The 25286-nt window shown below is 34.3% G+C and overlaps 1 protein-coding gene across 4 annotated transcripts in view; it reads left to right on the forward strand.

The window, feature by feature from the left end:
• Positions 1-14882, forward strand: part of LOC135849338 (uncharacterized) — a 181731-nt gene extending 166849 nt beyond the window's left edge. For all 4 annotated transcript variants that reach the window (XM_065369721.1, XM_065369723.1, XM_065369722.1 and 1 more), the window contains exons 4-7: positions 436-477; positions 8756-8946; positions 12620-12788; positions 12953-14882. In XM_065369721.1, coding sequence (XP_065225793.1) covers positions 436-477; positions 8756-8946; positions 12620-12788; positions 12953-13095 — 545 coding nt within the window. In that variant the 3' untranslated portion in view covers positions 13096-14882. The remainder of the gene's footprint in view (positions 1-435; positions 478-8755; positions 8947-12619; positions 12789-12952) is intronic.
• The last annotated feature ends 10404 nt before the right edge of the window (positions 14883-25286 follow it).

Genomic DNA, 25286 nt, shown 5'->3' on the forward strand with positions numbered 1-25286 from the left:
GCGACTGCTTTTTTTTAATACAAAAAGCTGCGGAGTACAAAAAAAAAGGAACACGAACCGAGAGAGCTAAAGCAGTCCAACTCTGAAATGTAAGTCCCGCATCGGTACCGATAACTTACAACTTTTATACCATTAATAAAGGCCAACAAATTGGTCCATGGCTGTATAAAAGTTTTCCGTATCCTTGTAGTGTACTGAAAAGTTCCCATCGTACTGTCTTGCTGCCCCTCTTCTGTCTGTTTTTTCAATAAATGACGACGACTTTTGGTCTCCCTCTTGATTCAACCGAGCTTCTTGTTCGATAATTAACCACGTTATTATCTCTCTTTTGTTGCCTGTTTTTTTTTATCTCCGTCTCACTTTTGTAAAGAAATAGAAAATATTGCGAAGTTTTATCATTCCGGTGTGTTTTTCATTGATAACTTTATTTTACAGGTAATGGAGTTAGCGATTATTCGGACCGAGAAGAGAATCGAGGTGAGTTGAACGCAGATAATTATTATTTGTACGTTGACCTTTTTTTCCCTTTTGGTTTTTTTGCTTCTATTTTTCGATACGCGGTTATTATACGACTTTGGTTCTGATAAATGTTTGTTTCGTCGGTGCGCCGCCGCGCCCCGCCCGCGCCAGTGTCCCTTTACCTTATATAGTTAATTTATCGAAGATACGGAATTTTATTAATGAATAGTCGTATTCGCATAATGGTACGGATACTTTTTCCAAACGGAGTAAAATATTATGAAATGGAATTTTTCATGCAGCTCGACTATACTCGTAGTACGAATTTGCAAATGAAATATCGAAACGAAAATAGGTAGGGTATTTTTATTGCTCGTAAATTCATATTCTTATTTTTCTCTTTTTATATTCCATATGAGATTATGTTTCACGTGAAACTGAAAATTACAATTTTCCGGGTTTTTTAAGATAGGTATACATTCGCTACTACTTCTTGGGTATTTTGGGGAATTAATTTTTAGGTGTGGCTTTATTAGGTATAGTTTTTTTTTCAAAAGTGCTTAGAATCAATGTATTTGGACAGAGGTAGTTTCTTCCAAAATTTTAACAAACATTCGATAAAATTCTCCTGATTAAATAATTTTCAGGGCACTTAAAATTTATTTTTTGATTTTTGGTGAATTATTGAAAATATTTTTTAAAAACCAAAAAAGCTGTAATCATGGAAACTATTTTAGTAGAGAAAAGGCATAAGTGTGAATGATAAATTTTTAAAGCCCCTTTCCATTCGGGAGCTTCTACTTTTATTCTCAAATTTCTCCAGATTTTAACGGTTCAAAGCAGTTTGAAATTTCCGAAAAAAATTTAAAATTGCGCTGGAGGCTCCAAAATGGTCAATTTGCGACAGTTTTCAATTTGATTGATTACCTATGATTAGATATGTACAACAGACGAAATGATAACAAAAATTCCACTCATAATATGTATACTCAATATAGTTTTTGAGAATTTGAATTTTAACATTTTTTTCTAGAATTTACATTAAAAATTCACTTTTAAGCTCACTCGTCTAGAATTTCGTGCTAATCCCACCTAAAACGGTCGATTGGGTGTCTACATAGGCACCGACCAATGTTGTAATCCCTGAAGTTTATTTTGGCACTTCATAGGGCGATTTTTGAGGCATCTGAAGGCATTAAATAACTAGCTGGAGGCTTCAAAAAGGGCAAATTGAGATTGTTTTTGGGTCAGGTGATTGTGTGTAATAATATCTTGTCAAAAAAATCTTCCGTTATGTATCTTTATTGAAAGTTCGATTTTTTTCTCTTTTTCTAGAATTTACAAATTAGTTAAAAATTTACTTTTGAAATCTCACTCCCGAAATTATGCAGGAACCACCTAAAACGGTCGATAAGGTGCTATAAGGTGCTCAATAAGAACCGACCAATGTTGTAGTTGCTGAAGTTCATTTTGTAGACCTTTCCAAAGTAATTTGAAGTTTCTGTAAAAAATTTTAAAAATCAATTGTTTTTTTTTTGGAGAAAATTCCAAAAAATTTCCCTTTTCAAAAAAATGATCTAATAATGTCTCGTAAAATTGTCAAAAGTCGCGCTTTTTGTCAATAATTTATTTTTTTGCCAGAAATTATTGCAGAATTTTTCACTCTCTGTTGCCAAAATTTGTCAAAAAGTCTCGCTTTTTTTAAAAACAACGTTCTGATTTTTTTAATTTTTTAGTATTTTTATATTTTTTTTCCACTCATGTTTTGTCCCATTTTTTTTGGTTACTTTTTAAAACTTTTTTTTGGAAAAATTTGTGTACGAGTCCTGACTATTTTCACGTGTTGTCAAACACATGTTCAATTTTTATGCAATTTTTGGCCAAATTTTACTGAATTGTAATTTTTGATATTTTTCATTTATTTATGCTTTTTTGAAGTTTTTTTTTTTCATTATTTCAAGGCTATTTTATGATTTTTTTTTACCAATTTAATCAAATGGAATCATGTTTTGGTAATTTTCTTTTATCGTTACCTATGTTTTGTTTTTTCTGAATTTTTATTTGAATTTATCGCTCAAGAATGATTCCTGGGGTATAAATTATTGCATCTTTATCCGAATTTTCAAGTGTTTTCTCTCCACCTTTGGTAATTTCTTTTAAAACATTGATGCGAATGTAAAGGGAGCAGTGGGGGTGGGATATAGTAAAAAATGAAATCATTTTTGTTTACTTCACCTTTGAAATAGTACTTATTCAATAATTATATTGCATGATTAGAAGATTTTTTAAATTTTGCCCCAAAATTGGGGATGAGTTCCCTTTTTTATTTAGGGGTCCATTTTGAAAATACGACTTTTCGAACCAACCTAAAAAATTATAATTTTCGACCAAGATCATACTCGGATAACACAATGGTGAGGTATTGTTTTGCCTTCAAATCTCTATTATATGCAAATCGTATTATTTTAAAGATGTTAATAAAATTGCATAACCAGTTTGCCGTAAATACGCGAGTTTCCTCCATGCCAAGGCTCATTTCTCATTTTATGAGCTTGAATTAAAATGAAGTCTGGTGTTTTGATTTCGCTGTATTTTTTATAGGATACTACCGCCATTCCCGCTCAATTTTTCCGGGGAGGGGGAGTTTAGTCATTTTTGCACATTTGTGATTTTTTTACGAAGCAGCAGAACTTTGAACGTTCACATCTCAAAATTGATCAAGTTTGTGATAAATATATTCACAGAATTTCAGAGATGATGAATAGTAGATTCAAAATAAATCATTAGAATTTAAAAAGTTCAGAACTGAACTTCTACGACGACAGCTTAATTCATAATGATAAATTCACAATTTGAAAACAACCAATTAAAAGATCAAAAAATTAGAGTGGGAGTATTTTTTTGATCCTCTTTTTCAAAATTGATTTTTAAACCGTGATTTTGATACCTTCCCCTGGGGGCATAAGCATCGTCAATTTATATGAAAAATGTTTTAAAAAATTGAAAAGTAATGTGGCATACTTTTCGATGTTTGATAATTCAACAGTGCTGAATTTGAATTTTGGTTCAATTTTCCAATTCGACCACATTAAATCCCTTCCTCTCTCTCGCTGAAGTGTACTAGTCTTACATAGATCGCAGTGCTAAAAATTGAAAATGACATGAACATGATGTGTCTCGTTCTGCCAGGTTTGTGAAGGCATGATCCCTGAGTTTCAAAATATACTCGAATTTTTTGTATTCGAACCCCTTTACTCCTCCTATGTTGTTTAAATTTCGAAGAAAGAAGTTTGAAAAATGATCGAATAATAAGAAATAAGGTGTGTCATTTTTCAACTTTTTTGGAATTTTAATGGACCCCAGCAAAAAAAAATTACAGCCGAAAAAGACCTCAATAAGGCATTGGAGACATTTCAAATTTCTTGGTGCACGTTTGACACCCCGTCCCCCCATCCTTGGCTTGAGCTCAACGTTTTCAAGTTTGAAAAATTTTCAACTCTTTCAATTTTTTAAATTCAATTTTGTTTTTGTTCAGATGGTCTCTTGACATTTCAGATATTTGGGTATGGTCGTATTGGTCGTTTTTAGGCCATTGGAAAAGTTCAAACTTCATTTTTGCCGAATGCAAGACTTCTCAAAATATTCGTTTTTTCTTTGAACTGAATGATAATTTTGTAATCACCTCCTCACAAAAGAGGTCGAAATCCGGGTGTAAGTCACATTTCAGTCTTTTTCGTCATCACGTCCAAATAATGGGAAATCCCTCCCTCCTCTCACAATTACCTATCTCAATATTTATAGTCACTTTCGATGATTTTGACAAATGAGTGTTTAATAGAAACATTCGAAAAATGGTAGCTTGGATTCTGGAAAAATTCAAGTTATTCTGCTGAGGAACTCGAAAATGATAAATTCTGGAGAGATTTATGTTGTTTTTTGGCTTATTTTAATCAAGTACGTACATACTATACATTGACATTTTTTAAGATGGTAAAATTGGAATTAAACATCATAATGAGTACCTACTAACAAATTTTCAAAATTTTTAAAACTTGGAGCTCAAACCGAGGGTGGAGAGGGAAGGGTCAAATGTTGACCAAAAATTTGAAATTTTTCCTATGCCTTAGTGAAGTCATTTGGTCGTAATTTTTTGCTAGGGCCCATCAAAATTTTAAAAGAAGTGAAAAACGACCCACCCTAGTGTGAAAGGGTTATGACACGTAATAAATTCTAGTTTTTACATACGAATTTTTATTAGTACTGGAGACGACGTGCAGTGATTTGCGTGAATAAACGCAGCCGTATTAATTAAATAAATGACGTTACACAAAGAGAAACTCACTCGCTCGAAGGACTCCACACATAAAATAAAAAAGCTAGAAGAGCATCGTCCTATTGGCGGATGCCCCCGCACAAATACGTGTATGTAATAAGGAAAGAGTAACACGACGACGTCGACGTGTGTTCGTTTATACGAGAGCATCAGCAGAGTCTGCGGAGTTTGGTGATTTGAGGGGGTAGTGTCGCGGGGCCACGAAGGCGAAATGAAATTTAAAAATATATCTTAGTACATCTTAATGAAAAATCACTTTGTGGAAAGGTATAATAGCGCAAAAAAAGGATAAAATTAACCCCTAAAAAGTAATGGCTATAATTTGTAGTACGTAGATTACCAAGACATAAATACGCAGCGAACGTTAATCTTTTTTACTCGCGCTTCTGCTAATTTATCTCCGTACACGTTGCTGTTGATGTTGTTGCTGTTGCTGCTACTGCTACTCAGAAGTTTTTGTTGTTGTTGTTGTTTTTTTTTTGCTGAGGGGGGATGCCCTTGCTCGCTCTTTTTCTGTCTATCTTTTTTTCCACGTTGGTTGTCTATACTTGTTTCTCGATGTGTGTAGAAAACACATAGTTTTCCTCGATGATGATCGACCTCCCCTCAGACACACAGACAAGGTGAAGGAGGGGTGGAAAATACACGTTGTTTCTAAACAACGCCAACGACGTCATGTATAGTATCGCTCGTTATATTTTTTTCCATGTTTTCGCTCGTGTACAAGGTACTTGGTAGGTACGGACTACGTGGTGAAAAATTTGTATTTCAAATCACATCATATTGTAGCATTTATCACTCGCAGGATGGGTGAAGGGGACGAGTGGAGGTTATGTATACATAAGCGGAAGTTTCCATGCAGCGAAGGGAGAAAACGTAGTACATACTACAACGTGGTGTTTGTAATCAGCGCCCTTGTACGTGATAATTTGCACCGCGAGCTTCTGCGTAAAAAAGGAATGCGAAATTGCACCGCAATTGTTTTTAACCGTTTCGAGGTGGCGTTTTTCACCAGTCTTTTCTTATTTCCCTGTCGGGGCTGTGGCGTAATTAAAGAGGGCGCAGATTTATCGGCGAGTTTGCTCTCATTAGCGTGAGGTTTATTCCGTTCATGATGGTCGCATAAAAATGAGAAAGAAGCTGATTCCGCGAGAAGAGGAGAAGCTCTGATTTATTGGCAGTGCAGGAGAGGAACGGGGGAAGATTTTATTCGAGGTGTGAATTTATATCGTAGATAATTATCGAGGTTTTGGGGCTCGGATTATAGTTGAGGTGGGTTGAAATACGTATATTTGAAATGTTTTTTTTTGTGCTGGGCCCAAGTGGCCAATTTTTTTGAGGTGATTTTCTTTACATGTGTTTTGTGAGGTGACCTTGATTGGAAGCTGAATAATTTCACATCTGAGAGTAGGTCGCAGAGAAAGTTGAGTGAAACAAGGACCTACTTTGAAACTACCAACTTGACCAGTTTTGCCAAATTTCCTATCACTTGACCAAAAAATTCCCAAGATGGAGCCGAAAGTGTGAAAATGAATTTGTGCCAAGGTCTACTCCCCTCCTAAAGGAGGGTGGTAGAATTGTGATAATAGACGTCTTTTGAATGATCTTTCTTCATCACAAATGAGATAAGGGTCATTCCATGTCAAGTCGACCAAAAAAAATGAGATTTTGAAAGTGCCTTTCGATTTTGCTCTTTTTTTGCAATGTCTACACATCCAATAAGTAAGAAACTCGCAATCAGTTTGGTGTTCCAGCCTCCTCAGGGGGTGGGTGGGGGGCTTCCATTATGTTTACATTGTCTCGAGGTACTCAACTTCAGTAGCGCATACCTCCAAAGCAGTGATACTTTGATCAAAACTGATTTCACAGTTCAAAAAGGTACTGCATTTTGAACTTTTTTAAGTATTTTGAAATTTTCAAAAGTTGAAAGTTCAAATTTCAAAATGGCGCTGTAAGTGAGAACTACCATTTAAAATTCTGAAATAGTTTTCATAGGTGTACCTTTTGGTACTTTTTCGAAGTATTCAATTTTTGAGATGGGATCTTTTAATGGAGGGGAGCACCCCTCACCCAAAATTGGACAAAACTTTCAAAACAAATCTGGGGCATGTGGTATATTGAGTTGTATGTTGTTAGTGACGCTGAACACGAATATGACGTCAGATATTTGATTGAGCCCCATCCACATCCCCCAGCACCTTCCCGAATGGGGTAAATGAGTGTTTTGTTCGTGCGACGACACATGAAATAGTATGTTTTTGGTCACGCTGAACACGAATACGACGTCATATTTTTGATTAGACCTGATTCACGGCCCCCAGCACCTCCTCAAAGGGGGTAAAAGTAAAAAAAATGATTTCATTCGTGTGGCACTTGAAATAGTATGTGTTTGATATCACTGAACACGAATAAGTATATAGCCTTAGTATTTTCAAATTGAATAATATGAAAATTACCCATTTGGGGAGGTTCTGGGGGCCATGTGTGAGGTCAATTTGAAGGCTTCGAAATTCAAGTATGTTGTTACCTCTGAGTTGAAATTTGCCCGAACAATTTTTTAGCCCCCTGCAACACTAGGGGACTGAGTCAAGGAGTCTCATAATTGGGTCATTTTGGTTGAAAATCCCCCCAAAAAAATGTAAAAATAAAAAATGAACTCCATAGGGAGGTCAGCATCTCAAACTATACCAATTGAGTGCTAAGGTTAAAAAAAAATTAATCGATTTTGGAGCTTTTAACCTATAAAAACAAAATTTTGAGCTAAAATGATCCTACTTTGAGGCACCATGGCTCAGCTTCCTGGTGTGTGGGGGGGGGTCAGTTTTTTTGAGGCCAGTTTCAACTGAAAAAGGAATCACATATTTGAATTTCAGCAACAACCTGGAGTGGGCCATGGATCCGTAATTGTCACTTCACCTTAAGAGACTGTAAAAAATTTGAAAAATTTTTCTCAAGCTGATTCCCCCTTACCCTATCATAGCCTTTATTAAAATATTTAATTTATATTTGAAAAATGAGTATCTACCTACTTAATACGTATATGCAAGACTACGAGCGAGTACACTAATATTGTAGTTTTTTTCCGATAGGGTGTCATTTAAAAACGTCAAACACATTCGAAGCCAGGATTTAAAATTTGATGGAAAAACAAACGAACTCGATGGCAAAAAAAAAAAGGTTTACATTTTCGTCAATCTTTCGTTAAAACGTTTTTATTAAAGACTGATGTGGCGGGTGCAGGGTACAGGAAAAAGAAGGGCTAAAAAATTAACGCTATAACGACAGCGAATCATAAATCGTAACGGTATATAGCAGATTATTTTTCAATACGTTGTGTGTTGAAAATAGTGTACGTTTGCCTACAGTTTATATTGTACGTATATATTGTGTAGTTTGTATAAAATAAAATAGCGATCCTCGTTATTCGTAATATACAATATTTTCATTTTGAAGAAATTTCGAAGCAGTATCGCTTTATCATCGTGTAATTAAACTTCTATCAAAAACAGCTGGTTCTACACGTAGATGTATAGGCACGTCCCCGTTTGTTCTGACTTGGGCCACACGTTGCATATTGTGGCCTTTTTTTTCTTTTTCGTACTACGTATTGTAAATAGAATGTACCTGTATTTTGTGTGTTTTCACAGTTCACCTAAAGATGGAGCACCTTGAACGAGATTGTGGTCTTTGATTTTATAGTCGAATGACGAGAAGAACTTTGGAGGAAATGTGTTCTGATAATTTGCAATGTACCTATTTATATTGATCTGACTCTGAGAGGTTTAATGAGGTGAGAGAGTTGAGGAGGGGGAGGATTGTTTCTTTTAGCTCATTGATCAAAATGATGAACGATGAAAATTGCTTCTCCATCAAAATTTCTATATACTCGTAGCAATGTTTTTGCATCAAATGATTCTTGTCCGGTGGATTATCAATTTATAATACCTAATTTATTGTTTTCAGATGGTCTGCCGTTTCAAATCGCCAGTATTTTGGGCCCTTCGGAACGATTTGTGCATTATGGAAGTACGGTGACTCTTAGTTGCTATATTAAAATCAATGATAGCAGTAGATTTCCACTAGAAGAGAGTTATTTTTCAAATTATCGAAGATTGGTGAAATGGCTGCATTATTCAGATTTGTTGACCATCGAGGTGAGTTTTTTTATATTATTCAATTTCCTCATCGTGATGAGTTGTCAATTGCATGTTTTTATGATTTAACAGACTAATTGGTACATTTCTATTAATTTTGGAAAATTTTTAATTAAAATTTTCAACCAGAAATTATTCTTGGATACGGATGAATCTGATACCAACGATGCCACCATAATCGGCTTCGTAAATTATCGCAAATAACGAGAACAGACGATAGGAGGGGTAAAGGACACCTAAAAAAAATTCAAAAAATGAAATCAAAAGATAATATAGTAACAGACGAATAAGGATGAATAACCTTTGCTACATCCTTTCCCCTTTCAACGTGCTTGTATATGGGAAATTGTTACATCGCTTCGTTGAATTAATATGAAAATTATATTTTTAATGAAGACGTTTGCAGTCTGCATAGTGGATACCTTTCCTACATTTGGCTGTTGCTTGCTATACAAATACATAAATTCTCTTGTATAAAAAGATATCTTATTCGTACTATAGGTACCTTATACCTACTTGCAAAGATGTTAGACAAGATTTCTCTAACGAGACGAAATAATTGAGTTTACGTTATGCAGTGTACTGTAGGTATACCTAGCTAGTATATTTTTTTCTCGGTAGTTGGCACCTATTTAGTTTATTTATTCAATTTTGCAGCAGAATATCTGTATTTTCTTTGCTTTTTTCCTTCTGCGTCTGTGTATCGTTTGCTACGTTGACAAAAATGCTGTGTTTTAACTTCGTTAGAAAAATAACGATTATTGTGAAGATGGTACTTTTACGAATAAGCAGACGGTCTTTTCGAAAAATGAAAAGCTGTGAAAAAGTACGTAATTTGAAAAAGAAAAGTGATAAAAATTATACGTACCTATAAGACATTGAATATAGCTCGAAACTGACTTCCAGAATTCCTAATGCGTTTAAAAATCCATCAAATTGAAGAATTTGTTTTCAAATAGGATCTTTTTCAGCTTAAACATTTTTTTTTGTAGTTTCTATATTACAAACTGTAGGTGATTATATTTTAATGTTCCCAAAAAGTTATGCCATTTGCCATTCTTTCTAATTACATGCTTTTTTATCTTGATCGAAAAAAAATCTGGAGGGAAGGTTTGGAATATAGACAAAGTAGAGAGAATATTTCAGTATTCCCGATTTATTCTAAAACTATACTTACTGTTAACCTTTTAGGAGTTTAAAGGGTTAACATTTTGGTGTTTGCGAATTTTTTCATGAGATTTCATAGAGAGGAAGTACAACATTTTGTAAAACAGTCATTTTTGTAAACTTCTCTTCATGAATGCAAAAAACTTACGAGTAGGTATAAAATCAGTCTTATCCGCGACTTTCAAGAGGCCAAAGTTCTTTCATGAATTGCTTACAAATGGTATTTTTTTGTTTCTTTATTTTGGATTGTACTGATTCAATGAGAAAAATATGCTACCTAGCCCGATTTGGAAGTGAGAAGGGGGGATTCTTTTGAAAAAGCTATTAGGTATTTTCTTCAAATTGTTAATTCTTTGAAATAGAACATTCGAAAAAATGGTTCAAAAAAACATCAAGGGTGTCTAACTGTCTAAACAGGAACCATCTTTGTCTGTGATTTTTGCTGAGAGGGACGGGGGAGGGAGTCAGGCGCTGAAAAAAATGTCGTTGGAATCCTGAAATTTGAGGGTTTTCACAAACCTAGATCATTCTGTATCAAATCAGAGCATTTGGTAGAAGAGGATAAATTGGATAAATACTGAGTCCCTTATTTCAAAAAAATGAGTGAGTGAAATTTTGACATCAGCCTAAAATAATGGATAGTGCTTCTTGACATATATTTTATTAGGTGTTGTTTCAATGCACTGAGTCTGAAATTTACTTCGTTTGATCAGATTCTATTAACCCCTGCCATAAGCACCCCAATTTGACCCAAAGATGAAAAAAATAATGTTGCATTACTTTACATTAATCATCAGTCAGGTTTTTGGGTGCGTTGAGTCCAATAATATTGATTTGGGTACTTTAAAAATTGATGTTGAAAAATCAAAATATTGACTCTTTTGATCTTGGAAGGGGTAAAATATGTACCTACTTTGATTGAAGCTTAAGAATATTGAAAAACATTTTACATTTATGTGCATAAATATACAATAAGCCTGCTCCCGTGTGAATTTTCTTGCGTTTTTTGGCCTTTATTTTTTTCAATTTCAAAAACCTGCACCAAATACTTTGGGACATCATTATGAATATATATATATATTTTCCTTTGGTAGGGGACGGACTGGCATATTTTTTTTATTATTTTAAAAAATATGCATTGGAAAATATGTTTTAATTTTTGAATTTCAGAATTAAAATTGGTATGGTCAAGTGTTTTTGTTTCAATTTCTATTCTTATTATTTATTTTGCTGAAAAATATACCCACAGGATCAGTCAAAAAAGTTGTAGAATTTTTTTGTAATTTGAACCTTCGAAAAACATAACTCTAAAATTAATTTGGTTGAATTTCTGATAGTGCAGTCCGAAAGGGGCTCATCCTTTGAAGGACTTCACTTTGAAAATTTGATTCAAATTTTACAATTATTAGTACTAGGTAGGTACGAGAATCATCTTGGCGATTACGAAAATTTTGTTCGATAAAAAAATGGACCATGTGAAAAATCTAGCAAGCAAGTGGCTTTTTGGGAACCTCTCTCTGATTTTGGCCAATTTTTCGAACATGCCGACGATTTATTGCCTCGCATACCTAACTAAATAATTGCTGAAAAATCTATTATCAAGAAAACACTCACCTAATTAAACGAAATATTGAGAACCAATAAAATTTTACCTGGATAATTTTTTTGCTCTGCTCCGAAATTAAAGGTACCACATTCATTTGAAGTGAATTATCTTATTATGGTATCTTTCCTTGCATGTAAACCATTGGGATACGTGGTGGCAGGGAGGAAAAAGATAAAAATACATGTAATTCTATTTTTAATAACAAATTAGCCTCATATACTCTTTCGGAATTGTGCAACTCATGAAAAAAACAATAGCAAAATCAAGACTTATTTTAAAGCGTTACATGATTATTTTAGTTCATAAGACAAAAATTACCATGACAAAATTCATTTGATTTTTGGAATTCTACCTACACACTTTCATGGATATTAAAAAAAAAAATAATTTAAAAAAAATACTGCTCACCTTACTCATTTAAAATGTCTCGACTCTCGTAAGAAGGTCAAGGGAGAAATAATTATGAGAAAAGTTTAATATTCAAATTAAGAATATGAGTTTTCAATTTCCAAGATAAAGTTCAACCTTCAAATTCAAAATCTTGAAGACTTGTAAAATGGGGAAATTTTGAACCTTTTTTGACGTTTTTTTCACATGGTTCAAAAAGTTTTGAAAATGATTTGAGATATGTATTTTTGCTTTTTAAGATTGAATTTTTATATGTAATTCAACAGCAGTTATGATAGGTAGGTAGGTACTTAATGGGGGAGGGGGAGGGATTCAAAAATTTGTTATGTGACTACTAATCAAAACTTAAACATTTTATTGACCGAACAATTTCTCATTGAACAAGTTTACCTCTCGCTAATCACTCTACTTACGGATCCTAAAGTACGAGTACTTGATTGTCAACAGTAACATCAAAAAACAAAACCTTTTCATTTCCATTTTAAATTACAGTCCTCAAGAGGAGGTGTAGGAGGTGGTATCAGTATCGATACGAGGGTTTCTTCGACGTCAATTACTAGCCAACTGACCATAGCCACAGTGACGCCCAAAGAAGCGGGTCCATATACGTGCAAACCTATCAAAGGATCGGCTCACAACGTAACGTTGATTATTATTCAAAGTACGATTTACTTATATGTACCTCTACCTATCTACGAAACGAACGCTAACATGCCTTGCTCTTAAGTGCTCTGCTTATACATTCGCCTATTTTACCTGCCTATTTTACTAATACACCTCGCTCTATACCTTTTATCGATGACGATGGTTGCTCTCCCTTCACAGACGAAGATATTGAAGCCATGAAACCGGAAAATTTTTCACAGTCCAGGGCAATCAGCGAAAATACTATTCGGACGTTTATGTACTTGGTTTCCAGCATCTTGCTTTCCACCGGTGTATTTTTATTCAATTTACGACGAGTTTAAATATTTATTTCAACGACCCTCTAGCCGCAAATTCTCTCCTAAAATGTGTGTTTTTTCTTACCCAATGGAATATGTGAGGTTCAAGGGTTCGCGACCTGGTTAACGGACGTGTGAATGAGTAAGGTACCTAAGTACGATGACGTGACGAGGAAAACTGGCGAAAAATTCTGTTTTGTGTGTTTTCTCCGGTTGTGTTTTTTATTCAACTTGTATGTACTCGTGTATGCAAAAACGTCTCGAATTTTGTGTGTTTTTAGATGATGAGAGAGCGCAATATGAAGAAGATGAAGGAAGGAAGTGTGATAAAATGTTTAACGTCGAGAAGAAAAGCTACAGGATGAGAAAGTAGTGGTTGGCGTCGCGACGACGATGGCATATACTTATATGTACCTACTATGTTTATAATAATGGGATTAAATTAAACGACTGTGTTACTCGATGCCATATACAGTACCTACCATATACTTACTCGCATAGTATCCATATAATGTCGTATACGAGTACATACGACTCTCTACGTTGTATAATGTAGTATATTTTATACCTACCTACGTTTACGTATGTGTATATTAGAAAGATTAAATTGCACATTTACCACCATTGCCGACGCGACGAATTTTAAGTACAATTTACATATCCTACGAAGTATACTAATAACGGTTTAAGGATTTACCGACGACGAGAGATGCAGGTCTGTGCGAGAAATAGCGACGGTGTTGATGATGATGATGATGATGGCGGTGATAACTGTGATGATGATGTTTGAAAAGTGTGAATTGCCGAGCTCTTCTACGATGAGATGAAGTTTTTATTGTCCTCGTAAGATTTTCGATTGTCGAGTAATTTACTCTGTTTATGCTTTGTAATTCGAGGCCTATACGAGAGATTACCTAGCTCACGAGTGTGTGTGTTCTAGAGAATATAATACCCTATCTTACCTATATACCTACCTCTTTTTTTTGTTTTGTTTACCTAATTATGGAGTAAGATTGTGTATGGATAAAGTGATGGTTTCAATGGAAAAAAATGCTGGTTATTTGCCAATTAGACAGTTACACTAGATATTCTGTATATTTTGTAAGTGGATGGAAGTACTTCAGATTTCGATATACTGAGTACTACTACCATTGAAAAAAAAAAAAAAACAAAAAACAAAAACCAAAAAAAAGTCGATCCTTCTATTTTTGATATAATATGTATTGTATTCTTTACCTGGGGGGGAGGGGGGGGGGGGGTAAATCCAATTATATGTATACTTGGGTAATATGTACATACTTATAAGATAAGTTACCAATCAGTTGTATCATTTTAGCTATTTTTTTTTTTTACATAAAACTGACTTTCTAAGATTTCAAAAAAAAAAAATCATCTTCACCATTTTTTCCCAATCTGCTTGAATTTTGTTTCAACTCCAATTCAGTTTCTCACCAATGATTATTGAAAAAAAATCTTAAATAACCGAGTAAAATTACCTTATCATGATTAAAAGAACGAATTAAAAATTTTTGTTCAATTTTATTAGGTACCTATGTGTTATACCCAGATTTTTATTGAAACTAGAGATTATAATAATACGATATTCAAATTTAATCTATTTTTAAAATTTAAAATTTTTAATAGTTTTTTTTCTGTTTTAAAAATCAAATTTCAGAAACATAGGTACCTAATTAGTTGTTTATAATTTAAGAGTTTTTTGGATCTCTTGTCGAGAAACGTGAGGCCATTTTTGTTGTTTTATTTATGTATCTTTTCTTTTGTGAAATAAATATTGTTGAATGTGTTTTTTATTCGTTTAGTTTTTCTCCAGAGATTCTTCGGAACACTTTTCTATTAGTTATTTTGACTTGGTTTTGCTGACAAAGGACTGATAATTTGAAACGCAAAAGGACATCATTCTAAATGCAAAAAATTGATTTTCATGTCTTCAACATTTTTGATTTTCAGGAAATTATAACAGTTTCAAAAAAAGAAACAAGAACCGAGCGAAGTGAGGGCAAAAGCTATCAAAGATTTACAATTTATCATTGTTTTCAGGACGAAATTTTATGTTTTCGAAAAGAGCCAATTGTGGCAAAAATAAGAAATTGTTTAAGAATTTTTGACAAAAAATTTCTAGGACTTTTTGAAAATTATTTTAGCAAAAGTTGGGACTTTCTAGGAGTTTTGACTGGAATGAAGAGACCTTATTTTGGGAAACACTTACAGCAACATTATTTTTGATGTGAGAAGTCAATTTTCCTATTCTCCAACTCTGGTTAGAGATTCGCATGGGCGAAAACCTTTGATCATTCAAAAAGTAAAACTCCACAAATTTTGGTAATTTTTTGATTTTTTAAATTTTCCTCGATTTTTTTCAACTCACGCATTTTTTATCCAAAAATTTTCAACTTTTTTCCAACATTTTCCTTATGTCATGTTGGACTAATAAAAACTTGCAAAAAAATGTCATCATCATAATAGGAAAAAACTGTTTAGAATCCCCATCAACGAGATTTCATTTTTAGGTTTAAAGCGAAAAACATACCTTGGTTTGAAACTTTCCACGCAGAGGAGACTACACCTCCATATTTTTGATAAATTTTTTGATTCATCAAAAGTCACCAAGTTCAAAATCGATTACACATGGACACTGCTCCAGATAGTCAAACATAAAGTTTCTGTGTTTCGGTGACTTTTAGTGAATCGGTTACCATGAAGTCACCAGACAGTCTAATATGAACTTTTTATGTTTTGGTGACTCCTTTTTGACAGAGTTACCAAAAGTCAGTAAGATTCACCAGAAGTCAACCAGATTCACCAAAAGTCACCAAGTTTTAAATCGACCACAAATGGGCACTGCTTGATGAATCTGTCACCAAGAAGTCAACAGATTGGCTAATGTGAATTTTCTATGTTTTGGTGACTTCTTGGTGACAGGTTCGAGGTTCACTAAAAGTCACCAAGTTCAAAATCGATCACAAATGGTCACTGCTTGGTGAATATGTCAACAAGAAGTCATCAAATAGTCAAATCTGAAGTACTTATTGGTGACAGATCTACTAAACGTCACCAAGATTCACCAAAAGCCTCAGAGTTCAAAATCGATCACAAATTATCACTGCTTGGTGAATATATCAACAAGAAGTCATCAAATAGTCAAATTTTAAGTTTCTACGTTTGGTGACTTTTTGGTGGCAGATTCACCAAGAGTCACCAAGTTCAAAATTGATCATAAATTGATTACTGCTTGGTGAATTAGTCACCAAGAAGTCACTATACAGTGAAATATGAATTTTCCATGTTTTAGTGACTTTTTTCTGACAGATTCGCCAAAAGTCGCCAAGATTCATCAAAAGTCACCAAGTATCGATCACAAAATATAGTCACTGCTTGATGAATCTGTTACCAAGAAGTCACCAGATAGTCAAATATTAAATTTCTGTGTTTTGGGGATTTTTTGGTGTCAAATTCACAAAAAGTCAACAAGACTTACCAAAAGAGTCCGAGTTCGAGATCAATCACAAATTTTCACTGCTTTGTGAATATGTCATCAAGAAGTCACCAGACAGTCTGATATGAACTTTCTATGTTTTGGTGACTCCTTTCTGACAGAGTCACCAAAAGTCACCAAGATTCACCGAAAGTCACCATGACTTACCAAAAGTCACCAAGTTTTAAATTGATTACAAATTATCACTGATTGGTGAATATGTCAAAAAGAAGTCACCTAATAGCCAAATTTGAAGTTTCTACGTTTTGGTGACTTTTTGGTGACACATTCACAGGCATGAAACAAGGTCACTTAAAAAGTGACTTTGTCCCTATTTCACTCGCAAGTCACTTTTTGTCCCTATTTTGACGAAAATGGCCAAAAAAAGTGACTTTGGTCACTTTTTTAAAGATAAGTCACTTTTTTAAAGATTTGTCCTGTAAAAAAAAAAAGTGCCAAGTTTTAAGAAATGATCAATATTTTTCATGGAAATCCTTCTTCAGAATCATAATTTTGAAAAAAATTCAACTGTTCAACATTTGTAAGACGATGTGATTCTTTTACGTAGTACCTAAACCTGTATGGTGCACTATAGCGCTATTTCCTTCACGAGATCTTCTAACCACCCTCCATCCCCATACATTCCAGCACATCCGATGAAACCGCTTTCTCTTTTCTCCCTGCACCCCTCCTTCCACCAACTATCCCTCGTTCCGATTCATCCCTATGGTATGTCGTTTGCTCGTCCTGCCGAAGTGCCGAGTTAGTGTTAGAGAATTACGTGTTAAAAGTCAATCAAAGAAATAAGAATTGAAAAATCAAGAATGTGATGTGATTTTTTAGCTTCCCTCCATTCAGAGGAGTACATTTTTCTTTCATCATCTTATGTGAAGTGTATATTATTCGAATATAATTATTAAGTGAAGTTTACAAATTCGGTGCACATTCGGTATTTGTGTTGCAAGCAGTTATTCTGGTAGAATTATATTGGATTGATGACCAAACTTCTTCGTTTCAAAAACGCTACCATACTGAAATGTAAGTAAAAAATTGATTCACTATAACGTAATTTTTATTTCATTTTGATGCTTTAGGTACTTTAATTGTAATTTCTTTGTTTTCCAACATGTAACTTGACTACTTACTATCACGTATACTATCTTATACTTCACTGTAAGGTACCTACTTAACTTGATCATGCTATGTGCTAAATTGAAGCTCTAAAAAAGTGACTTCGAACTTACAATTCTAATCTACAACAATTTTCCATTCATTTTGTATCATTTTTTATTTTGCAGAAATGTAATTCGAGTTCTCGCATTATTACAACTCAAAATTGCCTCATTGTAGTTAACATACATATATTGTATCAGTACTTCGCTGCCTTCCTCTACTTTTTGAATTCAACGTGAAACATGGCTCGTAAACATTTTCGCCATCGCCATTGGTGAGTATAGCAACAATACATCTATACGTATATTTCATTTCATCATGTACAAGTACCTAATTGTTCAGCTTGACTGGCTATTCCTTGATATCTATACTATACGTTAATTTTTAATCACATTTCCATGCTGAACATTACTTACCACATAATAATATCACTCGTTTCAATTTTTTCTTCCTAGCTATGGTTTGGTATGATATCTGGAAAATGGTTTTGTTTGGTTTGTCATCGTTTAATATAATGCAACTCATTATCCTGTGTACACTGATTGCTTTATTAATTTTGCAAGCTAACATCCCATCAAGTGAGACGTAAGAATTTCCATTTTTATTCTTTCTGTATTTAATCCGCATATTTTCATTGTTTATAAATTAGACATGTGCACCGCGTCTGCCGATTTCACGCCCATATCGCCGCATCGCCGCCGCAAATTCAAATGTCAACTCGCCAAAATCTTATCGGTGTGAAACGGCACAGAAAATGATTTTCGAAAATAAATTTTGAGTCCTCATAACCCCAAATTTTGATGCCCATGCCAAATTTTTTGAAAATTATCAATTCCCTCCATTTGAAGTTCGTTTTATGTTATTAGATTTCGAGTAATGCCCTCAAAAACGTCTGTAACCAAATTTTCTCTTTTTTACGTGCGAAACTATGGATTTGTCCAACAAAATATTTTAAATACAATAAATACAACCTTGCGATAATGAAAAATGGGATCACGCCGCCGCAAATTGATTCGTTTGTTATCGACGCACATGTCTATTTATAATCATCATTGTGAACATGCGTAGGTATTCACTCATTTCCTTGAATTACTATATTTTTTTCTATTTTTTTTTTTTTTACAAATTTTGAACATTTTCATTGTACGCACAGTGGGCTGTGACTGTGAGCACCCTCAGAACGCCTGTAATTCAAAAACTGACGATGAAACCTAAAACAATGGTACAATGATATCCTCTTTTATGTTTTTGGAGTCGCAGAATACGAATTTGACAATATTTTTTTTTAGGGGTGAGGGATGAGGGGGCGAGGAGGGTGAAAAATTCAAAATTTGACAATAATGATGTGTGTTATGTCAAAATGTATGTTTTTGAGAGTGTAGATCACGAATCTGACAATATTTTTTTCGTAGGGGTGAATGGTGGGGGATGAAGGCGGGAAAAACGGCGAAAATTCGAAATGTGACTATAATGATGTGTGATATGTCGAAATGTATGTTTTTGGGGTCGCAGAATACGAATTTGACAATATTTTTTTCGTACGGGTGGTTAGTGGGGGATGAAGGGGTGAAAAATTCAAAATTTGACCATAATAATGTGTGATATGTCGAAATGTATGTTTTTGAGGGTGTAGATCACGAATCTGACAATTTTTTTCGTTGGGATGAAGGGGGTGAAAACTGTGAAAAATTCAAAATTTGACTATCGTATTGCATTTATCTCTTTGTACTTTCGTTGAATCAAATTAATTTTTCGTTTGTGTATGCCTGCAGGTTTCATTTCAAAATGGGGAAGTGTAAATTCAACGACAGTTGGTTGAAAACCTTTCCATGGTTGCATAAAAAAAGCCAAACTGAAGCTCTCTGCACTGCTTGTAATGCTACTTTGTCGATAGGTAGAGGTGTCCAGTCCTTACAGCAACACAACAATTCTCGTAAGCATGGCCGAAATTTTAAAGCTGTTTCCAGTAACTATCAATTCAAAGCAAAACACGCTGCTGGTAGTACTAAAACTACTACAATATTAAAAGCTGCTGGAACCAAAAATCCAGTTGTAGCAGATGTAAGCAATACAAACGCCGATCAAATACCAGCTTGTAATAGTACTGCCAACATGGAAGCCAGCAACATTGGTACTAATGATATTTTGGTACCTACAATATCCGAATTTCAGAACAGCACTAGTCAAAATGATAAATCTGTACCTGAAAAATCACAAAAAAGTATTGTTGAAATGTTTTCTCCAAGAGAAGGAGCTACAAAAGCTGAGCTGATTTGGAGTCTCAAATGTGTTGCTAGTAATTTCTCTGCCAATTCCTGTAATGGTTTAGTTGATGTATTTCGAGCAATGTGTCCAGATTTTCCGGAGCATTTCAGTTTGGGACGTATGAAAATTTACTACTTGTTGACTGAAGCTTTAGGACCATATTTTCACAAAAAAATGGCCGATGACATTCACCGATCGAAGCATTTTTATTCATTATTATTTGACGAGACAACCAACTGTGAAAATGAAAAGGAGTTACGCATTATGGTTCGTTATTGGTCCGAGTCTGTTTCAATGGTAGTAACGAATCATTTACACACTTTCTTCATGGGAGAAGCTACTGCTGCACTAATTGTTGAAAAAATTTTATTTGCTTTGAATCATACTGAAGTAAATTTGCCACTTCAAAAGTTACTCATGTTGGGTTCTGATGGACCAAATGTGAACAAAGCCATATACACGTTACTGAATAAAGAAGTAGAAAGTCTACGTTCGAGAAATTTATTGAACATCGGATCCTGCAATATTCATACTGTACATAATGCATTTTTGAAAGGTCTTTCAGAGCTAGGTGAAGAATGTTCAGAAGTGATCATTTTAACACGAAAATTTTTCAATAAATTTCCTCGTCGTCAGGAACAGTTTCGTGAGGTACAGCTCAAACTAAAACTACCGAAGCACGTTTTAATTAAGCATGTTAAAACACGTTGGCTTACCATGGAGCATGCCTGTGGTCGTTATCTTGAACAGTTACCAGCTATTAAACAATACTTTCTCAAAGTTATTCCAAAAACGTATCCAGAACTTATGAAGACTTCTTCTTACAAAATAATCTCAGCTTATTTGAGAAAATCCATAGTGGAAGCTGAATTGGAATTTTTAATTTCGGTGGCAAATATCTACAATAAGTTCACCGCATTTTTCCAGAGAAATGAACCTCTGCTTCATATCTTGTTTGTAAAACTACGATCCATTATTGTAACCCTAAGTAATCGAGTGTGCAAGTCTGGTGTTTCTGCAGACACATTCAATGATAGCAGTATATCGATAGAAGTGTTATTTGGTGAAAACAATCTTTTACCGTTGAATGAAATTGTGACCATAAAAGAAGTGAAGACACAATTGAAAGATCTTTCCGAAGTTGAACAAATGGCATTCAGAAAGAAAATGCAGGCGCATTACATTGCATCGTGTAAATACTTATTGAAAAAAACTTGTCTGAAACCCGAATTTATGCTTCATGAAAAATTTCGATTCATGTGTCCTGAAGAGGTAAAAAAAAAACAAAGTGCTGCGGATTTAGTTGATGTAGTCGCCAGTCTCCCTCTTGATATTTCGACAGATGTAATAATTGATGAATGGAAACTTATCCAATGTGAAGACATCAAGCAACAGAATGGACAATCAATTGTCGATGTATGGCAACCATTTTTTGAAATGAAGACAACTTCTGGGGAATTGAAGTACCCAAATATTTCTTTGCTACTCAAACATTGTTTTTCTTTATCACATGGTAATGCAGATGTGGAGCGATCTTTTTCAGAATCTGCTCATGTTGTAACTCCTAATAAAACTCGAATGGATGTACGTACTCTGAATGCCAAAATGAATATTAAAAATGAATTGAAATTGTATAACAACAAACCTGAGTTGGTACCCATTTCTAAAGAACTTTTAGTGAAAGCACAAAAAGCTCGCGCTTCTTATGAAAATTACAAGGTAGAGGAGAAGAAAAAAAAAGAAGCTGAAATCAATCGCAAAAAAGAAGCTTTGTTATTGAAACAAAAGCAAGAGGAAAATTTAAAGAAGCTGAAAATTCAAAGTGATGCCATTAATGCCCTGAAAGATGACCTGAAGGTAAAGAAAACTAAGTTGACTGAAAAGAGGAAAGCATATGACGAAGTATTTCAACTTGGACAGAAAAAATTGAAAAAAGCTACTGATAAAAGTGATATGGCTGGAGTGAGGGTAGCTCAAGCGCTGTTAGGTTCTGCTCAGACATTGAAAAATGAAGAAAGCGATCTTATAGAAGAGACTACTTCTATTCAGAAAAAATTGGACATTAAAATTGACCAATATACATCTGCTTTAAAAAAAAAATAATTTTCATTTATGTGTTATATTTAGAATGTGATTTTAATTGTGTTTGTTGCTCTATTGATCATTTTGTTTTTTACAATAATTTTCAATTCATCTGTTATTTCTATTAATTACCTATTCATTTATGTGTTATATTTAGAATGTAATTTTAATTGTGTTTGTTGCTCTTTTGATCATTTTGTTTTTTACAATAATTTTCAATTTATCTGTTATTTCTATTAATTACCTATCTTGTTATAGTTTTTAATTACAAAATGTATATTGAAAAGTATTTTCATTTTCAATTTATTCCAATGGGTATACATCAACACTGCTACGCTCATGCAGGGAGGGGGGGGGGGGTACTAAAAAAATCCTCCGACGATTGCGATATAGTATATACTTTGCTCACATTTCTAAAAAATTAGGTCACTTTTTTCAAATTTTTGGTCACTTTTTTGCTATTTTTCAGTCACTAAAGTCACTAAAAAAAAAAAAATAGTGAGTTTCATGCCTGCATTCACAAAAAGTCACCAAGATTCACCAAAAGTCACCAAGATTTTCCAAAAGTCATCAAGTTTTAAATTGGTTACAAATTATCACTGGTTGGTGAATATGTCAACAAGAAGTCTCCAAATAATCGATTTAAAACTTGATGACTTTTGGAAAATCTTGGTGACTTTTTGTGAATCTGTCACCAAAAAGTCACCAAAATGTAGAAACATTAAATTTGACTATTTGGTGACTTCTTGTTGACGTATTCACATTCACCAATCAGTGATAATTTGTAATAAATTAAAACTTGATGACTTTTGGAAAATCTTGGTGACTTTTGGTGAATCTTTGTGACTTTTGGTGACTCTGCCAGAAAAGAGTCACCAAAACATAGAAAATTCATATTAGACTGTCAGGTGACTTCTTGATGACATATTCATAAAGCAGTGATGATTTGTGATCAATCTTGAACTCGGGATATTTTGGTGAATCTTGGTGACTTTTTGTGAATCTGTCACCAAAAATTCACCAAAACACAGAAACTTAATATTTGACTATCTGGCGACTTCTTGATGTCATATTCACCATCAAGCAGTGACTATATTATTTTGTGATCGATACTTGGCGAATCTGTCAGAAAAGAGTCACTAAAACATAGAAAATTCATATTTCACTGTCTGTTGACTTTTTGGTTACAGATTCAACAAGCAGTAATGACCACCAGGTTAGTTATTGATGGCATATTCACCAATCAGTGATCATATTATATGATCGTTCTTGGATTTGGTCACTTCTGGTGAATTTATCACTAAGAGACCCCTCCTACATCCTTCCATTTGGCATGTCTCTGAATAAAACTACTTAAAAGTAGGTAATAGTTTTACAGATATGTAGGTACCAAAAGCAAATTACTGTAAATTACGGTAAAAATATACCACCAAATTGAGCTTTGAATAGTAATTTTTCATTCCACAAAGTTACATTTCTGAAAAATACTTATTAAAAAAAAAATGAGGTAGCTGTTGTTTTTGAGTACAGTAAGTAATTTGCACTAATTTTCCGGGTAGGTACCTATAGCTTATTGTAAAACACTATTAAATTACTGCTACTAGCAGGTAATTTCAATATTAAGTCAAAAATTCATGTTTTAAATACTCGTAAATGCAACTTAAGAATAATTTCCAATTTTAAAGAACCAAATTACAACGAAAATTTCTCCTCCCAATCACCCAATGTTCCAGTTCTATTTTGGAAAATTCGTCTAAAACATCCCAGCATGTTGCTCTCATTCTTTCTGAATTTTTTTACACAACGATGTTGGCAAAAAATACCTAGATTTATTTCAAGGTCGTATAGTAACACGACCCAAGAAAAAAAACCTGCTCTCAAAAATTTTACTTCGAAAATAACAGAGAATCGAATTATCTAAGGAGACGCACACGTGCGATGGTATTTTAACAACGAGTTGACGAAATTGTAAGTATAGACGTACCTACTATATCCTTTTAAACAAGATAGGATAGTTCGAGAAAGCCCTGGATGAAACGAAGAACGAAAACGAGCCACGATACGAGATGACGACGAAGATGCGAGCGAACGAAATTTATTATGTATGTATTAAAAAATATATGCTATAAATATCAATATCGAACCAATCAACCAGCAACATCCGGGAGAGATATTTTGTTCTGTGATTAAGACAGGGACCAGGGGAGGGACTTCCATTAAAAATATGTTTTACTTTCATTAGTTAATTCCACGTTTAGATGTTGGTAGGTTGGTAGATACACGAAGGTAAGCACTGCGACGGGGGCAGCTGTAGAGGGTAATTTTGGAATGGGGTAGGTTAGGCAAAGGTTTAGGCAGCGCGACTGGAATTAAGATAATAAAAGTTAACCATCCGTTTACCGCACTAAAGTACCCAGAGTTGCCGTTCACGATAGTAAATGAGTCGTAAAAAATTACGAGATAAAATACACGTATAGGTCTAGGTACGTAATACGTATAGTATGATGCAGGTATACCTATACACGCGTGTATTGGGTGCAGCATACAACGCCAGTTAATAGGGGCGCTATTGCTTATGGCGTTATATAAGATGCCGCCGATATAATAATGGCTCGTCGATAAGCCATAGTTATTATTGTAACATATGTGCAGTCATTAGGGCTATGTAATGTATATGTGCTGTTTTCCGGATTCCAAAAAAGGCATGTGGGAGAGACGAGGAGCTGTAACAGTAGCATACATACGGATGGTTGAAGGCGAACCAAGCCAAAGTGAAGGGATTGCATTTACGTGCTTCGAGGTATTTACTACCCCTACTCGCCCTCCCACTCATTCCAGACTTGGCTGGAGGCAGCGGCGTTGGCAATTTTTATCTTTACGAAGCTATTATGTTGGCAAATACAAGTAGTGTTATGTGCATAACGAGCACGTGTTACCAGAGTCCACCATAAAAATACATATCGCCGCTTATGCCGCATGAACAATGCATCCCCTTGCATTCGTTTTAACCATGCTCCTTCCATAGTCGTAGATGAACAATTTCGCCAAAATCCACAATTCCCCTTCTATACTTACTGTAGGTAGGTAAGTACACTTTTACACAGCCAGCATCCGGGTTCATTTCATCGTTAATCGAGCCCCTCACCCCTCCCTTGTTCGTACTTCTTAGACTCGTCTATACAGTCGGTCGTTATCAAATAAA

Source organism: Planococcus citri, chromosome 5 (assembly GCF_950023065.1).
Source record: "Planococcus citri chromosome 5, ihPlaCitr1.1, whole genome shotgun sequence".
Classification (NCBI taxonomy): Eukaryota; Metazoa; Arthropoda; class Insecta; order Hemiptera; family Pseudococcidae; genus Planococcus; species Planococcus citri.